The 12,067-nt window shown below is 43.5% G+C and overlaps 1 protein-coding gene across 10 annotated transcripts in view; it reads right to left on the reverse strand.

The window, feature by feature from the left end:
• fbrsl1 (fibrosin-like 1) overlaps positions 1 to 12,067 on the reverse strand; it is a 348,347-nt gene that overhangs the window by 193,930 nt on the left and 142,350 nt on the right. For 9 of the 10 annotated variants that reach the window (XM_044112685.1, XM_044112683.1, XM_044112686.1 and 6 more), the window contains exons 3-4: positions 8,076 to 8,177; positions 2,796 to 2,831 (exon numbers count right to left, since the gene is read on the reverse strand). In XM_044112685.1, coding sequence (XP_043968620.1) covers positions 2,796 to 2,831; positions 8,076 to 8,177 — 138 coding nt within the window. The remainder of the gene's footprint in view (positions 1 to 2,795; positions 2,832 to 8,075; positions 8,178 to 12,067) is intronic. The other variant, XM_044112688.1, reaches the window with a different exon arrangement.

Consider the following 12,067-nt stretch of genomic DNA (forward strand, 5'->3'; position numbering starts at 1 on the left):
ATTTATCAATACTACTGCAGGTCTGTCTTGCTGACACTCCACTTAGCAATCTTGATTCTTTTCTAACATTCTGTTCTCTCTCCTACCCGTGTTTTTCTTCTTCACTCTCCTCCTCCTCCTCCTCCTTCTACAGCCTTTCAGCCTCTGCCCTGCAGTTCCCTGCAGCTCCTCTGACCCAGCACCCTGAGCCCTCCTTCAAAACCATCGTACTGTAAAGCCCGGAGCACTTGCAGATAAGCAGCCCCCAGAAATCAAGCGGACCCTGCAGCCGAGCAGATTGAGTGTCAGAGCTCAGTACCCAGGAGGTGCCTGGAGGCTACAAACACTGCAGATAGCACCATCAGATAGCCGGCGAGGGGGAGCCAGACAACATGAAACTTCCTGGCCTCGTTACTAGACTTTGCTGTGCTTGCACAATCCAACCCCCCCCCCCATCTCCCGCCTCCTCCTCCCACACCACTACCTCCAAGCCAAACTGCACCTCTCTCGCTCCGAATCCCTCCCCTTCGCCTTTCGGATAAAGAGAAGTTCCCTCGTTCCCTTCCGACTTAAACTGACAGCTCGAGCCAAAGGGCTCTGCCAGCTTTTTTTTGGAGGTCTTGTTTGTTTTCATCCTTCTGTGAGTGTGCTGATGCCGGGGAGCAGGAATGTGACATGTTCTATTAAAACAACATAAAAAAAAAAAAAAAACTCCCTCCCCCCCCGATTCCACAGAGATCAATGTTTTTTGAAGTTTGCTTTGTTCGGCGCTTTAACAGTAGCCCTTTGAGGCAGATTAAGGATGACAAACCATTTATAGTTGCTTTGTTTGTTTGGGTGATTGCTTCCGAGCTACAATAACCCGCACCATATGCCGCTCATTTGCAAATAAGGAGCATGTCTTAAATAAAGTACCTCTTATGAGTTCCCTTTTTAGCAAAGGACATAAAGGACAAGCGCTGTCTTCATTATTCCAAGACTTGACACATCATGGTAACAAACAGTGGAGCGGAGGAAAGCGCTTTACTTCGTCAATGCAGGAAAACAAATGCTTAAACGGGATAAAAATAGGAAGGCGAAAAGATTTCACAAACAATAAAAACTAAGTAACTGCTTTTTTTTTTAGGTTGACTATAGAAATGAACTCTAAAACATTTGCCCATTTACAAATTTGTTGCTATATTAAATTGTTCAGATCGTCAGATCAACAAAGATAGCCTGAGTAAATACAAGATGTTTTCAAGCGACAATTTCCTCTTGTGAAGGGAAAATAAATCCAAATTCTTTGCTATACCAGCCAACCTGGTCCTGTCAAGATATGAGTAGCAAGAGGAGCAAATCCAGGTTCCCCGACTGGGCCTGGTTGCTACCATAGCAGTAGAATAAAAAAAGTAGCGTCTGTCCAGCAACATGAAGTTGAAAAACAAGCCATTCTTCTATTTAAAGAGATTCGGAATAGAATACCTTTATTAGTCCCCCAGGGAGGAAACTGACATTTCCGTACAGCCTGTCCAAAAACAAATAAACAAACAGAAGATATGGGCAGATAGGTGCCTGAGGCAGAATAAATGGGAGGCAATGCCCTTTCATTAGATGACAAAACCAAATGAAACAAAATATCTGCAAATGGAGCTAAACGTCGAACAGTGATGAACCTTCAGAGAGGCTGGTCTACCAGAATTACTCCAAGAGTGCATTTCCAACTTATCTAGCAGGCAAGAAAATGAAAACTCTGCATGGCTCACTCGTCTGAGTCAAAGTCACTGCTGATGATTCAACAATAAGTAAGATATGGGCAAATGGCATTCACGGGAGAGTTCCAGGGCCAAAGCCAATGCTGGGGCTGCATTGCTGTTTCAGAACCTGGACAAGTTCTGCTGTCATCCGGAAAATCTTAAAGGAGAAGACAGAGCAATCGGTTTGTGAGCTGCAGTCAAAGCTCACTTGGATTAGGTAGCAGGTCACCACCATGTCCCTCAAAAAAAAACCAAAAAAAAAAAAAAACCCAAAAGGTTTTAAAGGCCTAGTCAAGAACTAGCAAGTCTACCTCTAAATGGCCAAAAAAAACAACAACCCAGAACACAACCCCAGATTTATGTCCTGCAAGCCAGGACATAAATTTGATAGAGATGCTGTATTATGAACTGTGTTACTCTTGCTAATGCCCAGGATGAGTTCTTAGGTGAGAGGACCAGGTCGGGTTGGATAGTTGTTTAATTCTAAAAAAAAAAAATAAAATTGCTTTTGTATTGAAAACTATTACACTTTTATTTACTCAGGCTGTGTTTGATATTAAAACAGTTTTGATGATCTGAAACATTTGACTGTGACCAGTAAGACAATCCAAAACAAACAGGCAATCCTTCAACACCGTTTTATAAGAAAACCCATAGCATGCACTTGTTTTTATGAATCATTAGAAACTTCTGACCCAATTTTTTTTGAAGACTAAAGACTAGATGTAGCTGCCATCCCACACATTGCCTTATTTAAGGAAAACAGGATTTATATCGTAATGAACACTAACATGCCCCGCTGACTGTCACCGCAGGAAAATGTGAAACTCGGTGCCAAATTGAACTGCTGGCGAATGGCGCCGATCAATGCCAATAAAGCGGGGCCCTTTTCGTCAAGGTAGTGCAGGACACCTTCCCACAATTTAATCATTCAGTCAGCCAGAATTAATGTTCCTAATATCATGATTTCTCCATTACTCTATTTAACATAATTAAAATGTCGAGCGCCGGGGCCATAAAGCGAGTCGTTGGAGATTGTAATTCAGCCGTAAAGCTATGAAGCATGAAAATGTCACTTACCGAGTAGCCGCGGCCCGACAGAGAGTGAGTGGAGCTCTGTGGGGAGAGAGAGGAGAACAAGGATGACCTTTGAGGAGCGATTCACTCGCTCACACAGACATGATGAAGCAACGACGCTTCACTATCAATATTCACGTTAACCTTTTGCCCACCCTGTCATGTACCCGACACCTGCGCACATCACTCCTTTTTCCTCCTGCCTGGACGGAGGAGGAGATCCAGGGGAAACCGGCCACTCAGTCTCTCAGGGATTGTGGGGATGATGTCACACCTGACTGAGCAGGATTTACTTTCAAATCGAAAAACCAGCTAAATTTGCTCATTTTGGGGGCTCAGCGACCAAACTAAATCACATCTAGCAAAATACGCATTTTTTAAATTCAAACACTGTGGCTTTTCCAGCACCAGAGGTTAAGCAGTAGTGATTTAATGAGACACTAACCATTAGATCAGAAATGAATGCCAGTTGAAGCTCAGTAATCCAGTCGGTCGGTGAATGCCCCATACCACGAGGTAATGGGTCATAGTGACAACAACTCTGCCAGCAACTTATGTTGTCATCCGGGACATTTCGCTTTTTATTGTCGTCTCCGTTGTTCGGATACTGAGCCGTTAGCCATGAGTCATACAGCAACGGCATCTTCAGTCAGAGGCTTCTTTAAATTCATTGCACGACTGACTGCTACTGCATCACCTTCCACCACAACTCTTTGAAGATGCTTGTATGGCATGAGTTACAACAGAGTTTAATTTCACTTTTTGGGATTAATACAGTATTCTTTTTTGAGAACAGCTTTTTTATAATGCTCATTAATGCAAGACTTAAGAACTGTAATACTTACGTAAATAGAACTTTAATGAATTTTACCTAATGTCACTATTTTATCTAATCTTTATTATTATTATTATTATTATTATTTATTTATTTTTTTCATCTGTGCTGCCTTTACCCAAGCTAAGTCATATTAGATTCCTCAAGCGCTTATTGTATCGAGCCTGATGATCTCTTTATGAATTTATGGAAGGGTTTTGGAACGCCATCAATTTTATTTTTAAACGTAGTTCCCCAAAATGCTAAGCAAAGCAGGAAGAGGACAAGGGGTAAAAAAGAAAAAAAAGCCAGCTTTTGTTCTGTTCTCTGGCTCTCTGTGTGTCACAGCGCAGCACGAATACCAATCTCCAAATCCCTTCCTCCACTTCCACTTTTCACTGCTTTTATTCCTCCGTCTAGATTGGCAATTTCTCCCCCCTGGTCTCTGGAGGGAACTTTTCTGCTAGAGCAATTTCATCCATAGGTCCACCTTCAATCCAAAATGACCTCCCCCACCACACACACACACACACACGCAAACACATGCCCACACCTCCGCTGCCCCTGCCTCCCTTGTTCTGCACTCTCCCAGTGCCCCTCAACTATTCACCTACACCTGCTCTAGGCATCAGCCCCTCATCAACGCCTGTGTGTCCCTCTGATTCGCAGGACAGCTCCTGTGGCGACGATTACCAAGGAGTCCTGCCGCGAACCGGAAAGCAGGCCCTGTGGGAATCAAAAGGCTATTCCCTCTCTCCTCAACCTCTCTGCACCCCTCGCTGCCACAGCGAGAGAGGAGAGAGCAGGCAACACTGCACAGAAGGCAAAAACAAAAAAACTGTAAATACAAAAAAAGGAAGGCAAAGTGTGCTCATATTTCTAGGGATGCGTGCTGTTTTGTCAGCTCAAGTCTATATGCGTGTGTTTGTGCGACAGCGTATGCACATAGGTGACGGGAAGCCGGAGCCGTTTGGAATTAGCCCTACTATGTAGAGTTCATTCAACTTGGAGCATTCTGAGTAGAAAGAGAGGCTTATTTAAATGATAATGAGGGACAATCCATTGGATTTAGTGCTGGTGAAGGAGGGGAAAAAATAAAATAGAGGAGGGAAAACGGGGGGGGGATCCATTAAAACGCCAGCGGTTCATAAGCCATAGGGTCGGCATACAGCTAAACACTCTCTCTTTAAAAGCCATTATACATGGCTCTCAATGGATTTCTGCAGCGCTTAGGACTTCAAAAGGATTTAGAACCCGCCCAGAGAAAGAGGGGGAGGAGGGAAGGTGATGGTGGCAGACGAAGAGTGTGTGTATGCGTGGTGGTTACGACGGCTAATGGCGAGAGGGATGGGGCGGATGCTGGCAACATTTAAGGGTTAACTAAACAGCCTTGGAGAACAAAAGTGTTGCTAAATCCAGCCCCTAATCCTCTCCCTATTTCCATGCCCCACACCCACCCTCTTCTCCTCCACTCTCTTGGCAATAAAGAAAGAAAGAAAAACATGGCAATGGGAGGGGAGTGTCCAGTCTGTCTTCTTTTAAACCAAATGGTGATTTCTGCCACCGCCGGGGGAAAGCCAATCAGAACAAATCAATGTGTGGATGTGCCATGACTTTGTCCGGCTGAACGGAAACAAAACTGAAGTTGTTGTCTTTGGACCTGAAGAGGATCGATCTTGAGCAGGGGTGGGCAATCCTGGTCCTGGAGGGCCGGCGTCCTGCAACTCTTAGATGTCTACCTGCTCCAACACACTTGAATCCAACGGCTGAATCACCTCAGCTGCAGTCAGGTTCTCCAGAGTCCTGCTAATGACCTCATTATTTGACTCAGGTGTGTTGAAGTAGAGACACATCTAAAAGTTGCAGGAGACTGGACCTCGAGGACCAGGACTGCCCACCCCTGGTCTAGAGTCAGAACGCAGCTTCACTGTTACAGCTAGAAACGAGAGATCAGGTCTGAAATCTGGGTGTAGCGATGGAATCAGACCTGAACATTAAGAAACACATAAAGACAGTTACAAAGTCGGCCATCTTTTTCCTGTAGAATGTTTCCAGGTTTAAAGGACAGAAACTCATCCATCCATTTATCTTTAGTTGCTCAGAGAATAGACTTAAATACTTTTGTTAGTTTATAAATCACTGAACAGCTTAGCAACAGAATACTTTAAAGATCTGCTGCTGTTGTATCAACTTTCCATTCCACTAATGTCCAAACATGGAGAAGCAGCATTATGTGGTCCTTTAATTTGAAACACACTTCCAGAAAACTGCACAACAGTTGAAACACTGAGTTCCTTTTAATCAAGGCTAAAACACCAACCTGCTTAGAGTTTCCTTTGATTAGCAGCAAATCAAGCACTGATCAACATAATTTATGTGTATTTGCTTCATGATTGGTGACAAAATGTGATTTTTATTGCTTGTTTCTTGCATTATGTTACTATGATGCAAAGCACTTTGAATTGCCTTGTTGCTGTAAATGTGCTACACAAATAAACTCGACTCGACTTCTGGAATCACGACGGGGGGGGGGACTGTACGTCTGCCCTCAGCGGGAGAACGATGAGGCGGTGTGTGTGTGTGTGTGTGTGGGTGTGCGTGTGTGTGTGTGTGTGTGTGTGGGTAGGCGTATGTGAAGGAACCACCCTGTTCTCTGCGCGACACACATGCGGAGGAAGCCACCTCACATTTCCCTAATCCTTCTGCGGCTCAGTGGTGAAGCCCCGCTGCACTGCAGGCACAATTACCTAGTCAAAATAAGCAGATAAAGACCCCCACCATGGCAATGAACAAACAACATCCCCCTGCATTTTTTTTTTTTAAACTTTACTTCCCACCCCCTCTTCTACCGAATTGACACATGACGCATCATTAGTCGAGAGCTCTTAAAGCTGGGGAGCCACTTTGATGTGGCGGAGCACGTTTCATGAAAATTAGCAGCGCTTTCAACGCACTCGTCGAGATTTCACGGATCCGTAAAAAGATACTCAAAAAAACAAAAGCTATATTTATATGCATATATATTTATAAGCGATGGGGACAATGTGGCAGTGAGGAACGTTGTCAGGCCTTAACTAGAGTGCAGACAGGAAGAGGGCAGAGAAGCAGGAAAGAGAGAGGAGAAGCGTTAAGGACAGGCAAAGAGGGAGAGATGGATGGATGGATGGATGGATGGATGGATGGATGGATGGATGGATGGATGGATGGATGGATGGATATACCATGGCTACAACGTTTATGTGGCAGCAGATTAGAGAGACATGCCACATCGAACACTGTCGGCGATTACAGCATGCAATTTTCAACAGTGAATCCCCCAAACTCCTCCCCTCTGCCTCACCCCCCTGTCCAACCCACAACCATCACCACAACAACCGCCGCTCCCGTCACCCCCACCTCCTTTCCATTTGCTCCCCCTCCCTCTCGGTGCTTGTCGTATATCCCTGTCAGAGCTGTCAACAAGCGGCAGTCTTTTATCTGACAAGCCCGCCTCTTCCTCCTGACTTTTTCATTAAGAGACACCCTTTTATACAAATTTGAGAGAAATAGCATAAGGGGAGGGAGTGGAGGGAAGAGGGTGCAGAGGGGGTGGGGAGGTGTTGTGCAGAAGGAGCCGAGAAGCACAGTAAAGAAAAGAGAAAGAATGAAAATTGGAAAAAAAAATAAATTAGCCTGGTTGATTTAAAAAGAGAATCTTTTTAAGGAACTTCTTTGTATCCCAGCTAAAATGCCGACTAGCTTAAAACAATGAACCTAATGAGTTTGTATTTTCTTTGTTGTTGTTTCCATCATGTCTCTCCTCTCCAGGAAAAAAAAATAATAATAATAATCTCCATGTTTTTCCAGCCCTGCTCTGCAGGCTTTTTTGGCTAAATGAACAATCAGGTTTCGTTAGGTTTGGGAGGCTCCTGCTTGACAGGCATTAGTTGAGAATCATATTTCTACATTCTTTAAAATGAGACGCTCGGGATTTTGCATAAATTCTCATTACTTTCCCTGTCTCTAAATTGCATTATTTTATTCCTTACGCCGCGGCGATGCCTGGCTCCCGCTCTGATTTGCCACCTACTCCTCTGACTAAATGGGCTTGCATATGGATGTCGGTGAGGCGATAATTGGAGCGTTCCTTTAACTCGTTCCATTCTGGGGTTGGGGGGGGTCAGCTCACACCAGGCTGATTTATGTTAAGTCATCTCTACGTTTAACCATGAGGCCAACTTGCTGTTGCTGTGTAACCACCTTAATCATTTCCTGCATGTCGGTTTCCTTATTAATGCACAGGAGCTCTACGAGCCGAGAGCACCACACCACCTATCCTCTGATTTCAGCCTCAGTGCACATTCAGTGCTGCCATCCTCTGTCCAAATTCTCATTTTACAGGTTTCTGGGTTTAGTCTGTGGGAATGAAAACTGCAGCTCTCAGTGGGAGGTCTGGGGAAAAAGGGAAGGTTCTTGTTCAGGGGACTCACCTCGCTGAGCTGCTCCTTGGAGTTGCTCCTGTGCGGCCGACTAAATTCGTGGAAAGTCTCGTCCTCTCTGAGTTTGACCGGACGCGGCGCCAAAGGTTTGATCTGCCGAAGACACGCGAGGAAAGAAGTCAGAAAAAAACACTATATCGATAATCACACATAAACAAACATGTACACAAATGGAATATAACATTTACATGACCTTCCAAAAAAACAAACAAAAAAAAAAAAACATCCACATTTGTTAAATCATTTCAAATGTCATTTTAATGCCACAAACTTTAGTGAATGGTTGGGCGATATGGATTTTCACCACAATATTTTGTGGTACTATTGATAAAAGTCACAAGAAGAACTACTTAATACCTATTTTTTAGGTAGTTTTGTGGCTGTGACTGCATGATGCAGGAATCATACTGTCACAAACACAACATTCCCATTTGCTGCAAACGTTTCTTCTACTTTCTCTCTGACCTGTCTGTTGTGTTCCTTGGTCTTCGCAATGCTGTTTCTGCTTTCATGTTCACTAATAAACTTACTTCAAAGTGTGTTTTTTAAATTATTGGCTGTAAAAGGACTTCCAAAAACAAAATAAAGAACAAAGAAAAATTTCACTTGTGTGTTACCAGCTCAACACCTGACTGAAACACAGCGACCATTACAGATCCACAGAACCCAGAAACCAAGACTCCCACATGCTGTTAGTTAATCACTAATTCACTATTATTAACTATCAACAACTAAATAGTTGATGAGCACTGTGATGGACTAGTGGCCTGTCCAGGGTGTAACCTGCCTTTCGCCATATGAGTGCAACCCTGCAAGGATAAACGGTTGTAGATGATGGATGGGTGGAAATAATTGTTCACCATTATAAGCGTTACTCAACCAGTATTTAGCACATTGAAATAACAAAAACAATAGGATTTGTTTTTCTTTGAATTTGGAGCTTTTATGACCTACAGTACATCTTGGTGTAAATTACTCCAAGATGTAATTTATACCGTCTTGGAGAATTTGATGCCCAAAATGTAGGTAGATCAAACTCTCAGGCTGGCATTTCTAAAGCTCTTTCTTTTATTTTATTCTCGCCTACTATTTATAGCAGGGGTGGCCAATCCTGGTCCTGGAGGGTCGGTGTCCTGCAACTCTTAGACGTCTCCCTGATCCAACACACCTGAATCCAACAGCTGAATCACCTCCCAAGTGCAGTCAGGTTCTCCAGAGTCCTGATAATGACCTCATTATTTGACTCAGGTGTGCTGAAGTAGAGATACATCTAAAAGTTGCAGGAGAACCGGCCCTCGAGGCCTGGAGTTGCCCATCCGTGATTTATAGCAACAACAACTGAGCATATCTCTGCAGCATAAGTACAATAGACACATGAGTTGTTGTTTTTTTTAAAAATGGAAATCTGAAAAATATCTACCAGCTACTACCAGACAGAAAGGTTTGTTCATCCGATTTTGAAAATAGCTCACCATAAGTAAACTTCAGTTCCTCCAAAGATACTCAGTTGGATTAGGGTTTCACTTTGGAACATTCTAGCATGTAAATATGATTTGATCTATACCTTTTAATTGTTGTTCTGGTTTCATGTTTAAGGTTTGTTATCCTTCACCTGTCTCAGGTCATTCACAGCTTTTAAAGTCATTACACATTTTGATCTGTAATGACGGCACTTTGCAAAATGTAATGTTCCAATTGCTGATTTTTGTGCTTTTATGATGTAACGCACTTTGAACTGCCTTGCTGCTGTAATGTGCTTATATATACATATAAATCAATCAGATTTATATGTATATATAATTGTGTGCGTCTGTTTTAGTTACATGTAACCGTACAAGTGAGCGCATGTTCTCTGACCCACATCAGTGTTACCCTTATAATAAACGCTTTGCTTTCTTGCAGCCTGTCAAGCCACACAGTTGGCGTGTCTCCAAATTCCCAGCCAGATGGGAGGTTGGCGAACTCGGCGAGGGGGACCTGGCGCTGATGTGGAGTAGCCAATGAAAACGCCTCTCTCTGCTTCTCCATCTTGGCGTACAACGGTGATGACTGTGGGGTGTAATCCATTTGACTAGCAGTGAGCGTGTAGTAGCTCCCCCGGTGGCAAGTGTGGTGTCTGGCCCCGGTCTCCTGATCTCCACTGTAATTTAAGCAGATCACTGCTACAATTAACCTTTCCTGGTAAATATCAATTATGGCCCCCGGCTGGGTTAGAATTAAAAGGGTCATCAGCTCATCTGACAGGTCCTGTTCGCTACCACCTGGCTGGGAAAGAGTGGGAAGACAGGGCAGCCGAGAGAGGAAGTGTTTGCCTACCCTTGTGCTCACCAGCATACATGCCAAGCAGACAATTCACTTTTAATTACACTGCTGCTGCCAAGGCCTGCACGCTGATTGGCCAAGGGGCATCGGCAGTCCGCTGAGGTCAATAGTGATAGTGTAGGGGCTAAATAGGGGGAGCTGAAGGAAGGAGGGGCTCCTACCGAGCAATCAGGAAGTGGTGATGAAATGAAGATAGACCTGGCAGGTGGGCCTAATCAGGTTTGACTTCCACATCTAACCGCGTCTCCCTCAGCCTCTCTCAGTTTCTCTAGACTTGCTGTCAGCCTAATCACTTCTTGAATCTCAAAATAGAAGGTGGCCCTTTTGATTTCCTCCGCTCAAAGGGAGCACAAAGAGAGCAATCCTCCTTGGCAGGTGGGCAGGCAGGCAAGCAGGCACATCAGCAGAGACAGAGCTTCGAGGTACAGTCGGTGTCACGTCGGTGTCAAGTGTTGTTGTTGATTACTTTGTTTACCCACCATCGGTATTGCTGACAAATTCCTGAAGGCACCCAAAGTGTTTTCATCTTCTCCAGGGCCCTGGGGGTACATTACCACGTCCGCAATCAATTTGGCAATTGATCAGAGCAAAGCTTCTAATTAGGCATCTAGGTTAATGATGCGGTGTGCAAGGACCATTCCCCAAGCTGCAGTTCAATGGAACAGAATGGCAATTGATCTGGGAAGGAATTCGCAAACTCTGACAAAAGACTGGCAATCCTGACTGCCTGTGATTATGTAGGGACTAACTTCCTGTCTGGGGAGGTGCTTAATTGGCCTGGGTTCTTCTTTCTTCCTTTTAGTGTGGGTCTAACAATACAGTTACTCATCAGAGGAGACGTCTATGATGTAAAATAGGCCTTTAATTTGGAGCTGATCGCAATGAAGCAGATTCTAACATCAGCATTGTTAGCGGCTAAGGCTTAGCCAAGCATGGAACTCCCCGAGGGCTTACAAATGGTTTGGATTTTGTCTGCCAAAATGTTCTTACACAAACTATTTAAAAGAAGTGGGGGCTTATTAAGTGCTTTTATAAACTGAATATTGCCAGCCAGACAGACAGCAAGTCTTTATTGTACGATTCAGTCAACAAAGCAACTCATTTCCCACTTTAGATTTTAGTGGAAAACTTTAGATTCATTGATAGCTCACAGTTCATCACCAGACTAATTCACTCAATGGGATAGGATAATATAGATCTTGCTACACACTACTATTTAATAAAATGAAAGGATGTTTGTGTTTGAGAGAGGTGTGATCATTCCCTATTTGAAAAAAAGTAAATAGTAGAACATCAAAATACAAATTTAATTCATTCAAATTAGATTTTTATGTCTTGAAAACATAAGTTACATTTATTTGGTCCAAAATCACTGTAATATTTTTAACTCTAGTCATTCCTCCTAAAGCAGCAATAATATGGAATGGCAAAATGTGAACTAAACAATTCAATCATAAAGAACTTGTTTCTGTTTGAAACAAACCCAGTTGCCACAACTGAGGCAATCATTCAAGTTTCTTGACGTATCCTGCAGAATTTTGAACTTGGCCCATTCGCCAACACAATTGTCAAAGATTTTGACAGCATTGGTGCCCCATACAACACATCTTTAAAGGTGCTGGCGAAACTTGTATCAATGTCTAAAGGTTTGCAAGTAAAAA

Source organism: Gambusia affinis, linkage group LG03 (assembly GCF_019740435.1).
Source record: "Gambusia affinis linkage group LG03, SWU_Gaff_1.0, whole genome shotgun sequence".
Taxonomy (NCBI): Eukaryota; Metazoa; Chordata; class Actinopteri; order Cyprinodontiformes; family Poeciliidae; genus Gambusia; species Gambusia affinis.